The 26,090-nt window shown below is 33.4% G+C and overlaps 1 protein-coding gene across 1 annotated transcript in view; it reads left to right on the top strand.

The window, feature by feature from the left end:
- LOC114327793 (beta-mannosidase) overlaps window positions 1–26,090 on the top strand; it is a 138,394-nt gene that overhangs the window by 60,538 nt on the left and 51,766 nt on the right. The window contains exons 6-7 of the mRNA XM_050641647.1: window positions 14,133–14,283; window positions 19,375–19,660. Of these exons, the coding sequence (XP_050497604.1) occupies window positions 14,133–14,283; window positions 19,375–19,660 (437 nt within the window). The remainder of the gene's footprint in view (window positions 1–14,132; window positions 14,284–19,374; window positions 19,661–26,090) is intronic.

Genomic DNA, 26,090 nt, shown 5'->3' with positions numbered 1-26,090 from the left:
ATGATAGTAGGAGTTGACGAATTGGCAGAAAAACATGTAGTGATAGATTTTAAAAATAATACGATGAATCTAACAGAAGAAAAAGAAGAAGAACAGAACAAGGAACAGGAGAAACAAAATACGGACGAATCAGGTAAAGAACAAACAGTGGAAATGAATTTGGCAACGAAGCAAGGACAAAGAAGAAAAGGGAGAAAAAGTCAGAAAAAGACAAAAGAAAATGAAACCTGTGGCTCCTCAAAAGAAGAGTTGAGCCCAGAAGAAGAAAAATTGAGAGTATCAAAAGCAAAAGAAAACTGGGATTCCTCAAAAGAAGAGATGAGCTCAGGAGAAGAAGAAATAAAGCTAACAAATGAAAGCGAAAAAGATATGATCGAAACAGTGGCATTTGAAGAGGAGGCATATGAAAACGAGGATGCAGAATACACGGTAAAAGTATGTGAAAAATCTGAGGAAAAAGACAGAAGATTGATATGGGAAAAAGGGAAAGACAACATAATAGCCGACACTCTAACACAGGATGAGGACACTGAAAATAAGGAAACAATTACTCTACAGGTGGGACTAATTAGAGTAATACAAGAAGAAGGGGTATAAGACGTAGATTAAAGTTAAGGAAATATACAGGGAGTTGGTTTTGCCTCGAGAAAATTTATTTAAAAATGCAGATAAATTTTATCGAATACAAGGCGGGGATTTGTTATATTTCTATTTGATATGAAAATTAAATTTTGATAATTATAGACAAAATTCAATTTAATATAAAATATTTTCAATTTTCTCAACCACGGGCATATAAATTTAGAACAACCTGTATACAACAAATTGTTATATTTAATTTTAAGAAGTGATTAAAACGAAACTCGGGACAATGCGCTTAAAATAAAACTAAAGTGAAATCGATAATAGGTCATTATCGTTGTTCGCGGAAGGTTCGATCATTAGCCGATGCTAAATAAGACTTAGTGAAAGTAGATAATAGATCATTAAATTTTGTAATTAGTAGAAAGTAATTTTAGAATGGGAATTAACTATTTTTCTTTTGAAATCCATTAAGCATATTTAGAAAGATTAAAAATTGGTTTTGAGGAATACTGCGAATGAGAGTTGGTGGTGGAAGTTTGATTTGTGAATCTGGAAGGGATATTTAGAAAGTAGGGGAATGAATGACAAATAGAGATCAGAATGTTTTGAGCTGTCGAGAAGTGAAGTCGAGTAGTAGACGGTAGTGTACGGAGAGTGAGAAAGCCGGTAGTTCCGTGAGTGTGGAGTATCTATCGTGGAACGAGAAGTAGGCAAGGTCGAGAGTAAAAGAACCTCCTTGAGCCAAGAGTGTCCCGGTAGCTGATAGCAGTTTCGAAAAAGGTAGAACACAGCATCACGACCGAAGCAGGAACGAGAGCTATTCGAGCTAGTTTTTCAAAGGAGTACATTACTGGAAGCCAGGACGAGGTTTGATCGCAGCCAAGGATAGCAGGAACGGGCTTTGTGTGAGGACATTTTCAGTTCACCAGGAAAAGGTCAGTCTCATTTGTTTGGACATGAATGTATGGGTTTTTCGTATTAAATTCCACATAAAAATTGAATAACATAATCAATAATATCAGAAAAGCTTCATCAAACTTAAATAGAGTTGTTGGTAATAACTCCTAATAGTTAAATGTTAATAAAAAACTTTCAATTGAAAACCAAAAGGAAATAAGATTCCCATTTGTAAATGTTATGTTTAAGAATAATAAGAAATAGCAAATATTAAGCAGTGATTGCTTTTTAAATAAAATAAAAAATATTTTGATTATAATTGTAACCCATATGTGTATTTTTTTTTACTCTTTTCTTTTCTATCCCGATTAGGAACCATTAAGAAATATTTAGAAGCCACGGAAGTAAGTAATTAATTTATAATTCGCCCTGAGATTGAAAACATATTGATATGTGATCTGGTTAATTAATTGGATTAGTATTAATACATTGATTAAATTAAGTAACATATAAGAATATTATCTCATATCAATAATCAAGATCACATCAGTATGTATGTGGAAAAGTTACACCGATCTGAATTTTTTTTCTGTGTTTCAAGAGGGTGTGAGGGCCGATTCAGAACCGGTGTAATTTTTGACTTCTGACTACCCGTAAGCCAGCTATAGGGCTAGGTAGATACAAAATGGCAAATTTTTTGGGCGTATATATCTTAGGTTCAAGGAGAGACAGGAAAATCGCAAATAAACCACATCAATAGGGTTGAGTTAGGTTTTCAAACGTTGCCTAAGCGATCAAGCTCAGACGTACACACGGCTCAGTATAGCCAAAAAATTGAAAAACTAAACTTTGAAAATTTTGGTTTTTCGACAATTACTCAAAATTTCAACCTACGAATTGCGCCAATAACTGAGCGTTTGTAGAAGGACTCTAGGCTAATCTAACGTTGTTTACCTCATATCCGGGAAAATTAGAAATTTTAAGTTATACGCTTCATAAGTATGATCAAATCTATTTCCTATGGGGAAAAACAGTTCAAGCTCAATAATTTCTGTAACAACTTTAGTTTTCATACTTGAACTCAGATGCATCAGATACTACTTGTCAATACGTTTCAAACTCATGTTTAGTGATCAAAATCGGTTAAGCCGTTTAGGTTAATCCAATTAACTATTATTCCCGAAATGGTTTATGTAGTTACGACGCTAAATTTGATCTGTAACGGATAATCGTGAGTTCATTTACCGGCCATCCCAATATTTTTATTTATTCTATTTCGACTAGAAAAAAAATCTAGTATACATTCGATGGTCACTAGATCATTTGGGAGATAATGCGACAAAGGTGACCATTTATAAAGCTTGACGTGTAATCGAGAAAAATTGCATTCAACTTCATACATTTCATTTGTATATAACTTGAAAAACTCCTGATACAAGAATAAAAAACCGCTAAACGCCGTAAAAATGAGTGGCGCATACAATATTCCAGCTACAAAAGATCTGATATGAAAATTACGTGGCGCGAAAATGTATTTTCATTTTGATGCAAAACAAAATTCTAGTTTTATTTTAAAAGATTTTTCCATAATATTTGCTAAATTTGAAGTAAACGCGCCACAAAAGAGTAAATTTTATACAGTTTGAATTTTGAAACTCTTTTGTGGCGCGTTTACTTCAAATTTAGCAAATATTATGGAAAAATCTTTTAAAATAAAACTAGAATTTTGTTTTGCATCAAAATGAAAATACATTTTCGCGCCACGTAATTTTCATATCAGATCTTTTGTAGCTGGAATATTGTATGCGCCACTCATTTTTACGGCATTTAGCGGTTTTTTATTCTTGTATCAGGAGTTTTTCAAGTTATATACAAATGAAATGTATGAAGTTGAATGCAATTTTTCTCGATTACACGTCAAGCTTTATAAATGGTCACCTTTGTCGCATTATCTCCCAAATGATCTAGTGACCATCGAATGTATACTAGATTTTTTTTCTAGTCGAAATAGAATAAATAAAAATATTGGGATGGCCGGTAAATGAACTCACGATTATCCGTTACAGATCAAATTTAGCGTCGTAACTACATAAACCATTTCGGGAATAATAGTTAATTGGATTAACCTAAACGGCTTAACCGATTTTGATCACTAAACATGAGTTTGAAACGTATTGACAAGTAGTATCTGATGCATCTGAGTTCAAGTATGAAAACTAAAGTTGTTACAGAAATTATTGAGCTTGAACTGTTTTTCCCCATAGGAAATAGATTTGATCATACTTATGAAGCGTATAACTTAAAATTTCTAATTTTCCCGGATATGAGGTAAACAACGTTAGATTAGCCTAGAGTCCTTCTACAAACGCTCAGTTATTGGCGCAATTCGTAGGTTGAAATTTTGAGTAATTGTCGAAAAACCAAAATTTTCAAAGTTTAGTTTTTCAATTTTTTGGCTATACTGAGCCGTGTGTACGTCTGAGCTTGATCGCTTAGGCAACGTTTGAAAACCTAACTCAACCCTATTGATGTGGTTTATTTGCGATTTTCCTGTCTCTCCTTGAACCTAAGATATATACGCCCAAAAAATTTGCCATTTTGTATCTACCTAGCCCTATAGCTGGCTTACGGGTAGTCAGAAGTCAAAAATTACACCGGTTCTGAATCGGCCCTCACACCCTCTTGAAACACAGAAAAAAAATTCAGATCGGTGTAACTTTTCCACATAAATACATACATACATACATACATACATACATACATACATACATACATACATACATACATACATACATACATATGTACATATCCAGAAACATTTTCCCCTTTTTAAATAAAAATTGAGTTCTAATTCTGAGCTGGCTAACTTTTAAACGGTATAACCGATTTTCAAAATTAAACATGCGTTGGAAAGGTCATGATCTATGCTATCAGAAGCCGCAAAGGCCGAACTTAAGTTTTTGAAATTTTTGGGAGTTTTGGGGACGAGAACGAAAAACAGACCCTAAATAGGAAAAGCCGTAAAATCCACAGCCTTGGACCAAAATGAAGAAGTAATATATGGATCTAGGAGTCTTTTCCTAAACTTTAAGATGGGATTTGGCTCAATTTTCAATTCAGTCAGGTTTAGAAAATCGAAAATTTCGTGTATATAATATATAGTGTCGCATGTAGGGGTTGTGCGCCACTGGCGAGAACTGTCGTTCTCTGGTAATTTTCAAAATTAGATGTGCGTTGGAAAGGTAATGATCAGTACTAGCAGAAGCCGCAAAGGTCGAACTAATATTTTTGAAATTTTTGGTAGTTTTGAGAACGAGAACCTTGGTCGCAATCTCTCCCAAATCATCTAGAACTTACGACACCAGTGATAAGACAATCCGAGTTCATATCCCAGCCATCCTAATAATTATGTAATTATGGCCGGCAAATGAACTCGGATTGCCCAATCAAACTAGCATCGTAACCACTACAAGTACATAAACCATGATTGATTAATAACATTGATTTTTTCGATATAAACTAAATTTCGATAACCAATAAATCGAAAACTATTAATTTTATCAAAAAAATATAAAACATGTTTTGCTTACAATTAATGTTTTTACCAACATTTGCGGTCAAAATATAATAAAAAATTTCCACCCTCGAGACGGGGTGGCAACCACCCCATGGTAAAAGCGTCTTTCGGAATCTTACAGATTTTGATCCTTAGACTCTCCACTACTTATTCTCAAATTTTCAAGCAAATCGATCCATTCTGTAAAAATTGCGAAGTGAAAAGTTTCAGTTCCTGGACTAATTATACTTTTGGAGCTCTATAACTTCTGAACGGCTGAACTGATGTTGATCACTAAATATGAGTTTAAAATGTATTGACAAGTAGTATCTGATGCATCCAAGATCAAGTATGATAACTGAACGTATTACAGGAATTATTGAGCTTGAAAAACGGTTTTTCCCATAAGAAATAGATTTGATTATACTTATGAAGCCTATAACTAAAAAATTCGAATTTTCCCAGATATGAGATATACACCGTTAGACGCGTCCTGAGTCCTCCTACAAACGCTCAGTTATTGGCGCAATTCGTAGGTTGAAATTTTGAGTAATTGACGAAAAACCAAAATTTTCAACGTTTCATTTTTCAGTTTTTCGGCTATGGTGAGCAGTGTGTATGTCTCAGGTTGATCGCTTAAGCACCGTTTGAAATCTTAACTCATCCCTATTAATTTGGTGTATTTGCGGTTTTCCTGTCTCTCCTTGAACCCAAGATATATACGCCCAAAAAATATGCTATTTTGTATCTATCTAGTCCTCTAGCTGGCTTACCGGTAGTCAGAAGTCAAAAATTAGACCGGTTCTGAATCGGCCCTCACACCCTCTTGAAACACAGAAAAAAGAATTCAGATCGGTGTAACTTTTCCACACACATACATACATACATACATACATACATACATACATACATACATACATACATATCCACAAACATTTTCCCTTTTTTAAATAAAAATTGAGTCATACTTCTGAGCTCGATAACTTTTGAATGGTATAACCGATTTTCAAAATTAAACATGCGTTGGAAAGGTAATGATCTGTGCTATCAGAAGCCGCAAAGGTCGGGCTTAAGTTTTTGAAATTTTTGGGAGTTTTGGGGACGAGTACAAAAAACAGACTCTAAATGGGAAGGGCCGTAAAATCCACACCCTTGGACCAAAATGGAGATATGACATATGGATGGACGAGTCTTTTCCTATTCTTTAAGATGGGATGTGGCCCAATTTTCAATTCAGTCAGGTTTAGAAAATCGAAAATTTCGTGTATATATAGTGTCGCTTGTAGGGGTGTTGTGCGCCACTGGTGAGAACTGCCGTTCTCTGTGGATATAGTGTCGCATGTAGGGGTTGTGCGCCACTGGCGAGAACTGTCGTTCTCTGGTAATTTTCAAAATTAGATGTGCGTTGGAAAGGTAATGATCAGTACTAGCAGAAGCCGCAAAGGTCGAACTAATATTTTTGAAATTTTTGGTAGTTTTGAGAACGAGAACCTTGGTCGCAATCTCTCCCAAATGATCTAGAACTTACGACACCAGTGATAAGACAATCCGGGTTCATATCCCAGCCATCCTAATAATTATGTAATTATGGCCGGCAAATGAACTCGGATTGCCCAATCAAACTAGCATCGTAACCACTACAAGTACATAAACCATGATTGATAAATAACATTGATTTTTTCGATATAAACTAAATTTCGATAACCAATAAATCGAAAACTATTAATTTTATCAAAAAAATATAAAACATGTTTTGCTTACAATTAATGTTTTTACCAACATTTGCGGTCAAAATATAATAAAAAATTTCCACCCTCGAGACGGGGTGGCAACCACCCCATGGTAAAAGCGTCTTTCGGAATCTTACAGATTTTGATCCTTAGACTCTCCACTACTTATTCTCAAATTTTCAATCAAATCGATCCATTCTGTAAAAATTGCGAAGTGAAAAGTTTCAGTTCCTGGACTAATTATACTTTTGGAGCTCTATAACTTCTGAACGGCTGAACTGATGTTGATCACTAAATATGAGTTTAAAATGTATTGACAAGTAGTATCTGATGCATCCAAGATCAAGTATGATAACTGAACGTATTACAGGAATTATTGAGCTTGAAAAACGGTTTTTCCCATAAGAAATAGATTTGATTATACTTATGAAGCCTATAACTAAAAAATTCGAATTTTCCCAGATATGAGATATACACCGTTAGACGCGTCCTGAGTCCTCCTACAAACGCTTAGTTATTGGCGCAATTCGTAGGTTGAAATTTTGAGTAATTGTCGAAAAACCAAAATTTTCAACGTTTAATTTTTCAGTTTTTCGGCTATGGTGAGCAGTGTGTATGTCTCAGGTTGATCGCTTAAGCACCGTTTGAAATCTTAACTCATCCCTATTAATTTGGTGTATTTGCGGTTTTCCTGTCTCTCCTTGAACCCAAGATATATACGCTCAAAAAATATGCTATTTTGTATCTATCTAGTCCTCTAGCTGGCTTACCGGTAGTCAGAAGTCAAAAATTAGACCGGTTCTGAATCGGCCCTCACACCCTCTTGAAACACAGAAAAAAGAATTCAGATCGGTGTAACTTTTCCACACACATACATACATACATACATACATACATACATACATATCCACAAACATTTTCCCTTTTTTAAATAAAAATTGAGTCATACTTCTGAGCTCGATAACTTTTGAATGGTATAACCGATTTTCAAAATTAAACATGCGTTGGAAAGGTAATGATCTGTGCTATCAGAAGCCGCAAAGGTCGGGCTTAAGTTTTTGAAATTTTTGGGAGTTTTGGGGACGAGTACAAAAAACAGACTCTAAATGGGAAGGGCCGTAAAATCCACACCCTTGGACCAAAATGGAGATATGACATATGGATGGACGAGTCTTTTCCTATTCTTTAAGATGGGATGTGGCCCAATTTTCAATTCAGTCAGGTTTAGAAAATCGAAAATTTCGTGTATATATAGTGTCGCTTGTAGGGGTGTTGTGCGCCACTGGTGAGAACTGCCGTTCTCTGTGGATTACACTACATGTAAATCAAAATGTAAATTCGTACAGGTTGAAACAAATTTTATAACAAAGTTTAGGTGGGTAAAAAATATATTTTCAAAAAAGTATCCAAATCATACAAGGGGATCATTGTTTAAATAATTAAAAAGGGGTCATTTTGGCAAAAAAATTACTTTTTTAACTGCTGAGGTCATTCAATAACTAATCAAGATATATAGGATTGTTTTCTACAAAGTTGAAGAGTAAATCTTTCACATAAGACTTACTAAATTAAATTTGACCCCCTATTTATTTAAATAATTATACATAAAACTTTAATAACAAATTTGCAAAAAATCCTTTTTATCGTTTTAAATAAGCACTATAAAATATCATATTTTACAGACTAAGTTGCACTATGCAACCAGTATTAACCAAAAAAAATTGGTCCAAAAAATATTTAATATTTTTTGAGATATTGAATTTGTTTATTAAATGTTACTCTATTTTCAATTGCAAAAACGTGGTTGTTGCCAAAGAAGTATTCACCTGTATTCAATCTTATTATTTTTATGTATATTTTCGATAAATGTATTGATAAATTCAAATTTCAATTAAACCTTCCCCTAAAATTGCATTTGAAAATTATTCAAATTTGTTTATAATTTGTTTTTTTAATAACGTCGCGGGGATTAAATATTTTGAAATGCCGTTTGGATAATTAGATTCCTGGGAATTTTTCACTAATTAACAAATTTTTTTGTTTTTTTTCCTCTTCTTTTTTTTTTCTTGGAGTTATATTACTACGAGCCCTTTTAGGGTTAAGTTTCATTAAAAATGTCGAATCTCTAAGTTATAGATTCTAGATCTAAAAATATTAAGATTGGTCTAAAATCACCTAAATAAAATGTGGCCACTTACTGAGTTACAGGGTGTTTTATTTAAAAATTTAAAAATTATTTTTACCAAATACTTTCAAACTATTTGACGTATCCTTATCATACTTGGCAGAAAGTGTGGGTACTATATAGTCTACTAAATTGTGATAAATAAAAGTTTCTAGCTACTACCAGAGACGTACGACAGGGGATAGTTAATGGGTGACACTTCCCAAATTCTACGCCACTGAGGGAATTACTATTTTAGCGAAATTTTTCGATTCTCCAATATTTTCTATGTAAATAATATACTCTTTACCGGTAACGATTAAGTCATTAGTTTTCGAGATATTGGACATTAAAAATAAAACGGCATAGTTATTTTGATTCATTCATTCATTCATTTTAAACTTCCAATATCTCTCAAACTGATGACTTTATCGATACCAATAAAGTTATTTACATACAAAGTATTGGAGAATCGAAAAATTTCGCTAAAATAGTAATTCACTCAGTGGCGTAGAATTTGGGAAGGGTCAATCATTCACTATCCCCTGTCGTACGCCTCTGGCACTAGCTAGAAACGTTTATTAATCTCAATTTAGTAGGGTGTATAAGAGCCACACTTTCTGCCAAGTATGATAAGGATACGTCAAATAGTTTTAAAGTACTTGGTAAAAATAATTTTTAAATTTTTAAATAAAACACCCTGTAATCCAGTAAGTAGCCACATTTTGTTTAAGAGATTTTAGTTAAATCTTAATATTTTTAGGTCTAGAATCTACAACTTAGAGATTCGACATTCTTAATAAAATTTAACCCTAAAAGAGCCCGCAGTAATATAACTCTAAAGAAAAAAAAAAAAGAAGGAAAAACGACAAAAAAAAAAAATTGTTAATTAGTAAAAAATTCCCAGGAACCCAATTATCGAAACGGCGTTTCAAAATACTTAATCCCCGCGAAGTTATTAAAAAAACAAATTATAAACAAATTTGAATAATTTTCAAATGCCATTTTAGGGGGGAGTTTAATTGAAATTTGAATTTATCAATACATTTATCGAAAATATACATAAAAATAAAAATAGTGAGATATTATGCAGGTGAATATTTTTTGGAAACAACCGCGTTTTTGCAATTGAAAATATAGTAACAATTAATAAACCAATTCAATATCTCAAAAAATATTAAATATTTTTCGACCATTTTTTTTTTGCTTAATACTGGTTGCAAAGCGCAACTTAGTCTGTAAAATAAGATATTTTTTAGTGCTTATTTAAAACGCTAAAAATAATTTTTTGCAACTTTGTTTTTAAAGTTTTATATACAAATATTTAAATAAATAGGGGGTCAAATTTAATTTAGTAAGTCTTATGTGAAAGATTTACCCTTCAACTTTGCAGAAAACAATACTATTATACCTTGATTAGTAATTGAATGACCTCAGCAGTTAAAAAAGTTTTTTTTTGCAAAAATGACCCCTTTTTAATTATTTAAACAATGATCCCCTTGTATGATTTGGATACTTTTTTGAAAATATCTTTTGTACCCACCTAAACTTTGATATAAAATTTGTTTTAACCTGTACGAATTTACATTTGAACTTTTTTTTTTATTTTATTAGGCTAAAATACGAATGTTGAATCGTCAGAATAATAAACGTAGGAACGTACAAATGTAGACACGGAATTAATTGTGTTAGAATTTAATGAATATAATGTAGCAAATGATTTTGTTAAGCATCCGATAATAAAAGAAAAATGAAATGATAACGTACAAACCATGGCCCAGCAAGAATAATTGCTGTAGAAGGAATTATTAAATAAAAAAGTAATTAAACTTCGGAGGTCCTAGGTTTTCACCCAGCGTGACCGGAACTAGAACCGGAAGTCACTGTTTAACTCTTCGTGTAACTTTGCGTCGATTGATTTACGATTTCACTAATTTTGAGTCATTTTACTAAACTTTCGGTCACAATTGTTTAAACGGAAATGGCTTCAAAACCGGAACTAAAGATTAAAGCTAGACTTTTCAATACGCTTCGATTGATATGTACTATTTCTGCGACTATAATATGGCACTTCCGGTTAGAACTTTTAAAGCGGAAATGATATAAAAACCAAAAGTATACATTTGTTCCCATCTTCCTAAAGCGCGTCGAATAATATATCGCTTGTACTGTTTAGACGACTTTAAAACTGTACTTTCTGTTGCAGATCTAAAACCGGAAGTCCGAGGTCAAATTTACCGAGCTCACCTTTAATACCATCCTTGGGTTATAAGCTTTCGACACATAATTTGTCATTTTATCTGTTTTAATAACAGAGGAGTTATATTCGCGGACAGACAGGCATGAAACAGGAAGTATATATTTGTTCTCGTCTTGCTAAGCGCGTCGAATAATATATCGCTTATACTAAACTTACGTGCATAGAAATCGGCCCACTTAAAAATTTGGTCATTTTTGATGTCTTATATTTCCTAAACCTGTTGGCCGATTTAAGTGATTTTTTGAACATGGTATAGCCTGATTCTTTAACAATACCACTGTAATAATATTGTTCATTATCAGGTAAAGTTTCATTGTATACCGGGTGTACCAATCAAACTGTGTTTTTTTCTCAAAGTTCGCATCACCCTGTGGAATATTCTAGCATTTATAAAATACTGAAATTAAAACCCAACTATACCCTCAAGTTTTCTTAACATTCTGTTTTTTGATTCGTTCGTTTACGTTGGATAATAAAAAAGTAAGGTACTTTAACAACTAGACATGTTCTTCATCAATACACGGTGTTTCTAAATAGGTGCGACCAACTTTAAGGGATAATTCTGCATGAAAAAATAATGACAGTTGGCTTTATAAACTTATGTACCGCAAATGTTTCGTTTACGATTTATTACGATAAAACTGACGATTTATTTATTTCTTTAAAACCGGTTGAGATATGCAAATGAAATTTGGTATGTTTTAAGAGATAGTTATTGCGGATTTTTTGACATAAAATTAAGAATTTTATATTCATCATTAGCGTGCATACGGGTAATATGATCGATCATAAAACACGTATCCGCGCTAATGGTGTATATTAAATTCTTAGTTGTATGTCAAAAAATGTGCAACAACTACTTCTTAAAACCCACCAAATTTCATTGGCATATCTCAACCGGTTTTAAAGCAATAAAATAAATCTTCAGTTTGTAAGAAAAAATTCAAAATCCCGTATCTCGGAAACGAAACATTTGCGGACATACGTTTATCAAGCCAACTGTCATTATTTTTTCATGCAGAATTATCTCTCAAAGTTTGTCGCACTTATTTAGAAACACCGTGTATTGATGAAGGATATCTCTAGTTATTAAAGTACCTAACTTTTTTATTATCCAACATAAACGAATTAATCAAAAAACAGAATATTAAGAATACCTGAGGCTATAGTTGGGTTTTAATTTCAGTATTTTATAAATGCTATAATATTCCACAGAGTGATGCGAACTTTGAGAAAAAAGCACAGTTTGATTGGTACACCCGGGATATAATGAAAATTTACCTGTTTAGGAACGATATTATGACAGTGGTATTGTTAAAGAATCAGGCTATAATACGTTAAAAAAATCACTTAAATCGGCCAACAGGTTTAGGAAATATAAGACATCAAAAATGACCATATTTTTAAGTGGGCCGATTTCTATGCACGTAAGTTTATTTCCATGACTTTAAAACAGTACTTCTGGTTGCAACTTTAAAACCGGAAGTACAAAATCAAATTGCTCACATTCAATACCATTCTTGGGTTATAAGTAGTGTGACCAACTAGCCCGAAAAATCCGGGACATGGCCCGAATTACGTAGTCGTGTCCCGGCGTCCCGGACAAGGCTTCCGAGCCATCCGAATTTTCAACGTTTTGGTAAACTTGTATTTTGAAACTTTGAATACGTTATTCATCTGAGAATTCACATTAAATTGAATTGGTGGGACGAAAAGAAGTCGACAATTTCTAGAGCTAGAGTGTAATAATAATACCACATCCAACGCGCATGTATTTTATATCATGGTATTATAGTGGTAGTCGTTATCGTGGTAGTTCCAAGAAAACTCAAACTGTGGACTTTTTCACGTTTCTGTATTGTAATTATCGTCTTCTGAAAAGACGATTCAAAAACATGAATATGTAATAATGATAATATTTTTATATTAACCTAAAATAAGGTTCTATTTACACGGAAAAAACATCAGTTAATTTTATAACTTTTCCTTTTTTGAGAACGATTTCCGGATTGGAAGTCGAAACGTCAAAAAATATCAAAAATATAATAATCATTACAACCCTTCCCATCAAAAAAATGTTTGTCAACAAATAAGTGTTAAATAGACAATAAAAGGTTGATATTAAAGTTCTATTTTAAAAAAATGGCCCGATTTTCATTGAAAAGTCCCGGATTTCAGGCATTTTTTTCAGCCTTGTCCCGAATTCCACTGAATTGGAGTTGGTCACACTAGATAAGCCTTCATTCGACACCTCATTTGTTATTCTATCTGTCCTAATAACGGAGGAGTTGTGTTTTTGGACGGACGTGGATAAAACGTTTTCACATTTTTTTTTAAAATGGGTCAAAACAAAATAGACACAAACGTAAAAATAATCATAAAAAATGGCAAAAATACCGCAACGTTTATTTTGCACAATTCCATACGAAAGATGCACCCTTCACGTTTCAAACGCATTTTGATTCTTGTCGATCGGATACTCTGATCAAAAGATATATATAGTTTTTACCGTCGAGTTGATACACATTTTATTTAAATTGATTTCGCACGCGTAACTGACATTTAAAATCGCCGGTTGTTTCAAGCGTTGTTTCTGAGAGACCGGTTTATTCTACACAAAAAGTACTAATAAACATTTTTTTTTAAATTATCTCAGCTACACTTCTTGTTAAAATTTTTTTTCTACGTCCTACAGATTTTTGCTACATTGATGTTTTCCGTTTTACTTCCCTACGAGGTGGGTTTTTAGGGTGACGAACTTTTTGGATTTTTTGGGGTCCCAAAATTACCATTTTCCGCAAAATTCAGCTTGTTCATATGCTTTTTAGAGGTTTAGTGGCAGTTGCAGAGTGCAGTGGAGTATAACGCTCACCTCAAATAACAAATCAAAATTTTAAATTATTTATTATTTAATAAATTTATTTTATTTTTAAATTTCAGAACGCTGTCACTCCTTGGTGGCCAAATGGATATGGTGGACAACAACTTTATGATTTGACAGTCACCTTTGATAGCAAAAGTGGTGATGAATCTAATAGTAAGGTCACTCGAATTGGGTTCAGGAAAATTGAGCTTATTCAAGATAAACTTGGTAAGTATTTGAAGAGAAATGAGTCAAAATATATCTTTAAAGTCTCTATAGTAAGAAATGATTTTACCGACTCATCGCATAGTTGCAAATTATTTACCTTGTACCTGGCTTGCAGGTGCAGACTTCATTATTTATCTTAGTTATAATCACAAGCCATTGACTTACATTGCCCCCAATATCTTCCCTTATTCAGTATTCTGGATCAGGGCCGGATTTAAGAGGGGGCAGGCTGGGCAGCTGCGCGGGGCCCCCACATTTCGGGGGCCCCCACAAAGCCCCAAACATAAGAGGTTCATTTAAACAGATATTCACAGGAGATACAGGAACTCGACATCGACAATGTATGTCAAGTATAAAATGAAGGAGCGTAGGAGTGATAATACAATACATTGTTCATGATTATGTTTTTCACCTTCCACCGGGTGAGTGTATTGCTTCGTTTGTAAATTCTTATCCAGTGTTCATACACATTTTAGCCACAGAGGAATGATTTGAAACATGCATATAGTAGGTTTATGGATCACGAAATGTCTAAAGTACATGAAAGAATTGGGCGTAGAAAATACTCAAAGACTAATTTTAGTGTTATAAAGTTTATTTGTGAACGAGATTTAGCATTTCGCAGCGAAAATTAGTTGTCGAGTCCATCATTACAAAATGAAAATTATTTGGGAATACTCCAGTTATTAGCTGAATATCATCAATTCTTGAAGCACCATATTAATAAATATTCAAATCCTGGAAGCGGACATGTCAACTATCGTTCATCAACCATATGTGAGGAAATTGTACATCCGATGGGTCAAAACGTATTAAATGAAATAGTTTCGAGGATTAAGAAGTCAAAATATTATTCAGTTCATACCAATCGATTAACTGTGATATTTCGTTACATAGAAGGTTTCACTCCTGTTGAAAGGTTTGCCATATTTTTGCCAAATCGCGGTCATAAAGCAGAAGATATATTTAATTCTCTAATCACATTTTTGCAAGAACATGATATCGATTTGAAAAACTGCAGGAGACCGTCCTATGTTAATGCGTCAGTTATCAGTGGAAAATACAATGGTGTTCAGGCTGAAATTATAGAACAAAAAGGTACGTATCAATCCGTGGGTGCTCCGTGGTCGGTGTAGCTGCTGAAATGGATACGACATGCGCTCGGAGCACCCACGTATGGATACGTACCTTAATATCTTGGAGTTGTGGATTCCTTGTGTAAAAGCTGCAACTGCAACTTAGAAGAACTAACTATATGTATTTTTCACTTCTTCTACATATATATACAGCTTGTTAACAGCATTATCCAAAATTTCGGAAGACTATGAGCAACAATTTAGCACTCGTAGCATTGCAAATAGTTTGTACCTATAATCGAATTTGTTTACTGGAAACAGAGAGGATATTAGGGAGGACAAACAGCATAAGTCGTATTCTTTAAGATCCAAATATTGACCTTAATTCAGGAGTGGCAGCACTTAGATCACTTAAATAAATTATACAGTCAAGACGTGACAATTTCGAAAGATATGAGAACATCAGAGAAGTTTAGAACTCAAAATTTTATTGCTGTAATAGATCACTTATTACTTCATTACCTCTTTAAGTCAGAGGCTGTCTACTCATTCCAATTTTGGATTTTTACGTCATTTTGGAAAATTGGAAAATTTAACTCTCAATGAAATTGAAGCTCACTCACTAAAGCTTGCCAACATTTATAGCAATCATTTAGATGAAAACATATGTGTCCATCTGGTACAGTTTGTAAGATTCTTCATTTCATTTAAAGAGGAAATCAGCTCATCAAATATAAGCAAAGAACTTCAAATGTACCAACTGCTAATAAAAAAAGAATATTAATGATAATTTTCCAAATGTTGAGGTGACTTCTGATGCTAACTAACTGCAGTGGATAGAGATCATTCTCAAAATTTAAGTTAATTAAAAATCTACTTCGGTCTACGATGGGCCAAGAGTGTTTGAATCATCTCTCTATAATGAGCATTGGCAACGATGTCTTAATGCAACTAGATATGTCCCACATAATCAAGAAATTTTCAATTAAAATATCTCGAAAAGTTCCCGGACTTTAACCATACATCTCACTATTATTTTTAATATTTTACTGTAGCAAGTTACAGCTCTTGTACTTTTTATTATTTAAAAATATATTTATAAAAGTAGATCAACATTTTTTTAATGGTAGGAGGTAGGGCCCCCACACCAATTCTGCCCAGGGGCCCCCACTGCCTTAAATCCGGCTCTGTTCTGGATCAGTAATCAGTTTTCTATCACTCTTTTTGTGTTATTGGTTTATCTGGTCAGTCGTTAGCCTTTGATTACACTATAAAGTATGGGTCTCCATTCCATAATTCTTCCAAAAGACCATATTTTACCATGTAATATTTTTAAATAATGTGCTCAGTTCAACTTCGCGTTGAAATTATTTCGACGGCACCTTAAAATCCTAATATTTGTTTATTTGCTTAATATACTGGGTTGGGATAAAGTGTGGAACCAAGCAAATATCTTTGAAACGAAAAGAACAATATTTATGAAACTTTGCATGCAAGTACAGTGACGCAAAAGGTATCTGTTGCCATATTTTTTGTTACTATTCCACTTCCGGTTTCACCGGAAATACCCCTAACTTATTTAATTTAAATAGGACACCCTATATATTTTTGCGGATTTTAAAAGAACTTGTTATTTTTAATTCATACATACCAAATTTCGTAGAGAAAATTTGTTAAAAAGTGTCTGTAGATAATTTTTTGTATTAATACAACGTAATAGGAAATAAACGAGTACCATCTATACTGTAGACTAAAATTGTTGTTTACATGCACTGCATGACTTATTTGAATTTAGTATAGTAGGTAAAACTGTTACTGAACTAATGGACAGAAATAAGTTGTATTAAAAATGGTTCATTTAAGTGGAAAAGATCGTATTGAAATATTAATGATAATAGGTTATGGTGAATTTTCATTTTTTGGAAGTGAATTTTCCAAATCCATGGATTGGACGTAGAGGATTCATAGAGTGGTCCGCTCGTTCTCCGGACCTCAACCCGTTAGATTTCTTTCTTTGGGTTATCTAAAATTACGTGTTTACGTTAGGCGACCAACATGCTTGCAGGATTTGAGACAAAGAATAATAATTGATGAATGTGAACTAATACGTGGAGAAATCTTGCAAAAAGTGACTCACGAATTTATTTATAGGTTTGCACGTTGTCAGGAGGTGAACAGCAAATATTTTCAATATTTGAAATTTTTATTTTTTTATTTTTAATATCATTGGTCTAACGTAAATAAATTAACCTATTTTTTAACTGTAAAGAGATTTATTTCTTGTTTTAATAGTTTTTTCTTCCAAACTTGGTATGTATGAATTAAAAATAACAAGTTCTTTTAAAATCTGCAAAAATATACAGGGTGTCCCATTTAAAGGAAATAAGTTAACGGTATTTCCGGTGAAACCGGAGTGGAGTAGTAACAAAAAATATGGCATCAGATGCCTTTTGCGTCACTGTACTTGCACGCAAAGTTTCATAAATATTGTTCTTTTCGTTTCAAAGATATTTGCTTGGTTCCATACTTTATCCTAACATACTAAAGTTTTTTTTTTGTGGCATCTTAATGCAACATGCAATTTAATATGTTTTGTTTGTTTGATGTTTCGGTTTCCACGGAAATCGATATCAAAACAGGATATATGGAATTTTATTAAAGTTTAAAGATCATTTAACAAACTATCTTAGAAAATTACTTACACCTCATTACAGTCCCGAAAATTCATAAGGCAAATACACCACTTAGACCCATTTGTAGTACCATGAATTTTATTCTCCTTATAGTGTCTGTCAAAATTTTTATTAAATATTTGCAAATTTGCAACCATTTGCAAATAATAGTAATGACACATTTATAAAAAATACACGACATTTTCTTAAATAAATTATGGAATGTTGAATTTAATTGAAATAATATTTTTAGTAAGTTTTGGCATAAACAGTAATGGACGATTTTGGAGAATGATCCGGAAATAGGTCGATTTTTATTTTTAAATTTCAATTTTTTGGCATATATTTCATACTAGTGACATCATCCATCGGAGAGTGATGACGTAATCGATGTTTTTTTTAAATGGGATGGGGGACGTGTGGTAGCTCATTTTAAAGGTTGTTCAATTATCTATTCAGTAATATAAACATTAACACCAATATTGATACAGGGTGACCAAAAAAATAATTTTTGAATTAAATTAATTGACGCAAAAAGAAGAATGTATGCAATCTATTTAACTCAAAATACATTGTAATGCTATCAGAAAATAGAAAAAAATGTTTATTTTACAAATAAACATTTCTTTTCACTTAAATTAAATCTCAAACAGCCTCCCACCTGCCTCTTGGCAGTTTGAACATATAATTTAAGCGAAAAGCAATGTTTATTTGTCAAATAAATATTTTTTTCTGACAGCAATAAAATGTATTTTGAGTTAAATAACTTACATGCATTCTCTTTTTTTGCGTAAATTAATTTAATTCAAAAATTATTTTTTGGCCACCCTGTATAAATAATGATGTTAGTTTTTACACTACTGAATAGATAATTGAACACCCTTTCAAATGAGCTACCACACGACCCCTATTCCCTTTTAAAAAAATCATCGATTACGTCATCACGCCTAGATGGATGACGTCACTAGAATGAAATATATATCAAAAAATTATAATTTAAAAATAAAAATCGACCTGTTTCGGGATTTTTCTCCAAAATGGTACATTTTAGGGAAAATGAATTTATTGCATAATTTTGCCCCTCTCTGGCCCATTGGTCAGAAATTTTGCGTCTACGCTCTTAAACGTACAACCATTTTTGGAAAAAAATTTCACAGCAGATATTTTATGTCAAATAAACAAGAGCTATCTTACAATACTTATAATCTTTTTTTAACGAAAAAAATTTGATGTAAAAAAATTTTTGGGATTTTCCAAATTCTATAATGAACAATACTATGCATTTTGTGCACTATTTTTGGGGCATATTGTATATACGAATAAAAGTAAATTTTTTGTTGCAGATCATGGTACTACTTTTTACTTTAAAGTGAACGGAATGCCAATTTTTATGAAGGGATCCAACGAAATACCTCTAGACATCCTTCCAGAACGGGGACAATCAAAAAGTTTAATAAAGAAACTGCTCAGCACAGCCAAAAACTCGCACATGAATATGTTGCGCGTGTGGGGTGGTGGAGTATACGAATCAGATTATTTCTACGATTTAGCCGATGAATATGGTATTCTGATTTGGCAGGATTTCATGTTCGCTTGTGCCATGTATCCAACGTCCGACAGTTATTTAGAGTAAGACAGTTTTAATATTTCCATGTTTTAAAAACGCCTATACTGCAGGAGTGGCCAACCTTTTCGGCAGCCGCAGCCGGGCCAAAATTCGGAAACACTATTTCGCACCGGGTCGCACTACTAAATAATCTTATGTAGCTAACGAACAAAAAAAATATCATTTTTGAAGATATTTTTAATAAAACAAATTTCTTAGTAAGACAATTTAATGAAAAAATAAAGGCACACATTTTTTGTTTTATGTTACCATGTTTTATGTTTAATGTTCTGTTAACTTATCAAATTTGTAAATTAATGAGATATCTGACTTTGTTTAGCAGAACTAAGCTAAATCACACAAATGAAATAGAGAATGTGGAAAAATCCCCTTACGAACAATTCACACATCCACCATTTCAGGTTGGGAAAAATTTCTTGAATAGAATCAAAGATCCAAACACCTGTTCTTAGAAATGTGTTTCGCCCTCTTCAACCTCTCTGGGCTTATCAATAAAGATGAGAGGTTGAATATCTTTAGACACATTCCATCAAAAAAACAACATTCGAGACCCAGACATAGCAGGAGCGTATATCTACGCCGCATAATCTGACCATGACAGCCTCACGTTTTAATTCCCTAATTACTATAAGTAAAATATATGTTTGAAAAACAAAAAAACAAAAGATGTAAATCTTTGAAACACAAATATAATATAATATAATAATAACTTAGATCTTTTGATCACTGAGTGTGTTTCATGTTCGTAAGGGGATTTTTCCACATTCTCTATTTCATTTGTGTGATTTAGTTACGTTTGGTCGGTAAACCAATAACTTAGATCTTTTGATCACTGAGTGTGTTTCAAAGATTTACATCTTTTGTTTTTTTGTTTTTCAAACAGAACTAAGCTCATCCCTATTACCCTCGACTGAAGTCGTTGCTACACGCAGACAGTTTTCTAGATAAACATCGGTAATCCGTGTTCTGATATGGGATTTAATATGCTTCCTCCTACTAAAAAGTTGTTCACACGTGTTAGTCTTCTTCTTCTTCTTCTTGTAATAGACTATGTCCTGTTTCTTCTGTTACAGTCTCTGCTGCGATCTGGAGCTCCAGCTCTCGTACCATCGTTTTTTGGGTCTTCCTATGGGTCGCTTGGTGTTGAGCTTCTGTGTCTTCGCCCATTGCACCATACGTTCAGGGTCCATCCGATCTACGTGTTCTCTCCACATGTGTCGTCGTGCTCTTGTCCATCTCACTACGTCTTGAACGCCTAGCTCTCTCAATGTGTCTTCGTTTCGTATTCTATCTCTGAGTGTGATAGCTCTTATGGATCTTCGAGTTTTCATCTCTGTTGTTCTCATTATTTGTTTGGTCATTGTTGTCTCGGCTCTTGTCTCAGCTACGTATGTCAGTGCGGGTCTAACACATGTCTTATAAATGCGGACTTTGCTTTCGGTGCTCATATATTTATTCCGCCAGATTATATCCCTCAGGAAATTAGATATTCTCGCTGCTTTCTTTGCCTGCTGCTTTGTTTCTTGTCAGATATGCCTGTCGCCAGATATTTCTACACCCAAGTATCTACAATCCATTACCTGTTCGATTATTTGGTCGTCCAGTACTAATTTACATCTAATTGGGTTCTTGGATATCACCATCGATTGGGTTTTCTCTGTGGATAGTGTCAGGTTATACTTTTCGGCAGTTATTTTAAATTTTTGTACTAGGCGTTGCAAGTCATCTTCGTTTTCGGCTATAAGATTGCATAATCTGCGTAGCAAAGTATTCTCATGGTTCGGTTACCCATTTTGTATCCCTGATTCATTTTGTTAACACTACCTATAACTTCATCCAATATTAAATTAAATAGGCATGGACTGAGGCTGTGTTTTTGTCTAATGCCGACATTGATTTTGATTTCTTCCGTGAGCCCGTGTGTGGATTTTATTCGTGTTTGTTGGATCTATTGAGCTCTTTGATTATGTTTCTATACCTCTGTCCTGTTTTTCTTTCCAAGGATAATGAGCACGTCCTTCAATCGTACTCTGCCGAATGCCTGTTTCAGATCTACAAAGCATGTGAACATGGGCTTGTCGAATTCTATTGATTTCTCAACTAATTGTCGCATGATGAAAATAGCGTCTATATTGTAGATCTGTTTGGGCGGAAACCCTGTTGTTCTTCCGATACACCAACTTTCTTGTATATTTTACCCGTGTAAGTGTTTCCAAATAATGAAATCATGAACAGAGCATGTATGTAAAATGTAGGATATTTCTTCTTGTCAAAATAGTTTTTATAGAATTCTTCCAAGCCAAACTGATTAAATTTTTCTTTCAGCTGCGCATCACATTGCATTTCGCAACATTGCATTTCTAAATGTCCCGGCAAGGAATTTATGTCTGTTGAAAATGGTGTTGCAAATGCAGAAAAAAGCAGACGATGCTTTTTGAAATCTTGGAATCTGTTTTCGAATTCGATTTTTAAATCAGATATCAAAGATGCGTATTTAGTCGCTGTCTCCGATGTGATATCTGGTCGTTCTGAAAGTGTAGTAAAATGAGTGAAGTTTTTAGTTTGGAGCTGCTCTTCTCAAAGCCCTAGTTTCATTTGAAACGCAGAAATAAGATCATATATATATCATTAATAAATTGATCTTTGCATTGTAGACGAGTATTGAGTTTATTTAAGTAGCTAGTTATATCTACCAGAAATGCATAGTCGCAAACCCACTCATCGTCTTGAAACTCTGAAATGCTCTTTGATTTGCTTTCAAAAAATGATTGCATTTCTTGCCTCAAATCAATAACTCTTTTCAACATTTTTGCATGACCCAGCCATCTTACTTCTGCATAAAATATAACATCACCGTATTCTGATTCGAAGGACTTGAGAAATTCTTGAAATTGACGGTGTATAAAAACCTTGTGACTTAATAAAGTTTATTAATTTGATAACTACCCTCATAACATGGTCCATTTTGAGAGATTTGGTACACAAATTCTCTTGATGAGTAATGCAATGAAAATTAAGCATCGACGTATTGCCTACTTTACAGGCCTCGTTTTCAATCAGTTTTACCAAACCTTCGTGTTTCCCAACTGGTGCTGGAGCACCATCAGTTGTTAAGCCCGACAAGTTGTTTAGTTGACATTAGTTGTAATGAAAAGCGATTGAGTGTTGTTTGAACGGCCTCTAATAAATTTCGTCACTTAGTGGTATCCTTAAGTGGAAATAATGCTGCTAGTTCTTCAGTTTTATTAAAATATGCATCAACCCCTCTGATAAAGATCACCACTTGTGCGGTATCCATCATATCGGCTTTCATCCAATGCCAGAGAATCAGTGGCGTAGCTGACAGGCCCGCAGGGCCCGCAAGGCCTTAAAGCCTTCAGGCTTAATACTTCTACTTTCTTTAAATTGGGGACCAAAACATATTTTCCTAATAAGCATCAAAATAGGGAATTTTTAAGGAAATAATGAAGCGGGTAATCGACGCAACTTCTTGGACATGTTGGTAGTTTAGATGAAAGTGAATTGCAAAAAGGTAATTTTTTGTCGGTGGTTCTTTTACTAGCTAAATATGATACTGTTTTAGCTAAATTAATCGATAAAAACAATAACTTAAAAAAAATTACTTGAGCCCCCAAATACAAAACGAAGTTATAAATTTGCTAGCTCAAGAAACTGAAAACAAATTGATTAATTAATTAAAAAAAAAAAGATTTTTATTCAATAATTCTTGATACCACTCAAGATATTTCGAAACACGATCAGCTTAATTTTATTTTCCGGTAGGTAACTTGCGATGAAAATAATTTATCTTCTAAAGCAGAAGTTGTTGAAAGTTTTTTGGGACTTATTCGCATGTTAGACCAAAGTGCAGAAGGTCTTATAAATGAAATTTTAAAATTTATACAATCAAAGCACCTTTCCGTACACAACTGCAGAGGAAAGGGGTATGATGGGACAAGCGTTATGAGTGGTGTATATTCAGGCATACAAAGGCGTATTAACTGATATTGGAAAACAGCTTCCTATGTTCATTGTGCATCCCATAACCTGAACCTAGTGTTGAATGATGCCGTTGTTGGTGTACAGGAGTTGGTTTCTTTAGGATATAACTAAAAAAATTATGTTTTTTTAGTGCAAGTATTAAAAGATAGGATGTACTATGTACTATTATGACTTTGGATCCATCGCGTTTGCAAACACTTAAAAGGTTACGTGAAACCCGGTGGTCATCCAGACATGATGCAACGGCAGAGTTAACGGTAGCCCTTCAACTTTTTGAAAAATCTCGTGATAATCTTCTAGAAATGAGAAATTCGTTTTCCGAAACTTTAGCAAACGCAGCAGGAATAGCAGAATAGTGGGGTATTATACCGGCATTTAAAAATAAACGGATAAAACGTATAAAAAAATTTTACTATGAGCTCAGCTGAGACGAAAAAATAACTTTTAACAAAAAAAGTTTTGTAGGTAGTTATTGTTTTCATGTAATTTTAGATATAATATTATAGGTTTGTCGGATTAAGATACATGTATAATAGGTTTTCATGTCTATTCCCAAAAAATCTATTAACACTAACTAATGAAGACTTATTAAAGAAAGGCCAAATATTGTTATATACACCCATTTTAGTAATTATACTGTTATTAGTTGTCGTTATGTTTATAATACGGGGGACCATAAAAATTGTCGCGGGGGGGCCCCGCAATCATCAGCTACGCCACTGCAGAGAATAATATATGAACTCAGATGCGCGATTTTTTAACTGTAGGCCCTATAGTATTAGATTGTTTTTCTTTTTCACTTCACCTCAATAGAAATTGGCTGATATTGCTTTTCTATTTTATTTTCTACATAAACCTAAGGCCGTACTCAAAATATTCAGTACAGATTCAGTATTCAAATATACAGTACTTTTATCATTTTAATTTTCTTGTTTCAAATATGATCACTTTATTGTGCGTTTATAAAGTACACTGGTTTTAATACATATTAGCATATTTAGTTAATTATTAGAAGGTTAACAAAATATACAGGGTGAGATACATAAACGGCCAATTAGAAATATCTTGATAACTAAAGGTAACTGAATCATGAAAATTGGAATGATTGGGGTTTTGAAGACTGAACTGTCTAATGAAAATATTTTTATCTATTTGCTACTTCCGGTTATACTGGAAGTTGCTTATAACTTTGTTTTTTTTTAATTGAATACTCTATATATTTTTATATTTTTGGATTCTCCTCGATATATTCTTTCTAAAAATATGAGGTTTTGTAATGTTATACGGGGTAGTTTAAAATATTCTTCTTTAAGTGCCGTCTGCTAATCGGAGGTTGGATATCATCATCACTATCTTTACTCTATCTATCGCTGCTCTGAAGAGTTCTATAGAACTGCATTTAAACCAGTCCCTTAAATTCTTCAACCATGACACTCTCCTTCTTCCTATACTCCTTCCGCCTCTTATCTTTCCCTGTTTTATCAGTCTTAGGGCCGGTACTTTCTGTATCCGGTTAGCTAACCGGGGTTTAATTGGTACAGAAAAGGGTCTCTTGTGTTGTAATAAATGCAATAATTATAATTATTATTATTAATATTTATAATTATAATCCAGATTTAGCCATACGGCCCACACTCCCTCTAACGGGGAAAATTCACTCATCCCAGATACCTAGAGAATTAAAAGGATTGAGCTCTGGTGGGACTCTTTCCGTGTTATCGAGCCCTAGGTGACTTGGTATGCCGGAGTATCTCCCAAAAATTTTCGTACGCATCTGGAAGTCGAGAGTAGCACAGCTTTCTGCATATTCTTGTAAACATGTTCATTGTAATAATTATTACTATTATTATTTACAATAATTATTATAATTGCATTTATTAAGTCTGTTATTCTTAGGGCCGGTTAGCTAACCGGGGTTTAATCGGGACAGAAAGTACCGGTCCGTAGCATTTCATATCGCTGTCCCCTCATTACGTGTCCCAGATATTGTAACTTTCTTATTTTTATTGTGTTTATTATTTCGCATTCTTTGCCCATTTCTCGCAATACTTCCGTGTTCCTTTTCTTCTGTGTCCATGCCATTCTAAGCATCCTTCTGTAACACTACATTTCAAATAACTGTATCTTATTTATGTGTTCTTGAGTTCTTGCTTCAGTCCATATTACAGTATCGAGAACACGTACGTAGCATCTCAAAGCTCTTACTCTCAGTTCTAATCTAAGGTCTTTGTTGCAGATAATTGTTTTCATTTTTACAAACGCATTTCTTGCTATTTCTCAGTGGCGACGCGTGACTTTTTCTAAATTGTTACCAAAACCAGATGCAAAACATCTTGTTTAAAAAAATGAAGATATGGGTAAATGTATATATAGCTTCAATAATCTTTCGAAACTTTCGAAAAAACAGTTGATGTTTCTAGATGTTGGCAA

This window comes from Diabrotica virgifera, chromosome 1, assembly GCF_917563875.1.
Source record: "Diabrotica virgifera virgifera chromosome 1, PGI_DIABVI_V3a".
Lineage (NCBI taxonomy): Eukaryota > Metazoa > Arthropoda > Insecta > Coleoptera > Chrysomelidae > Diabrotica > Diabrotica virgifera.
Note: the sequence above shows the minus strand (reverse complement) of the source record. Positions and strands in the feature narration are given on the sequence as shown.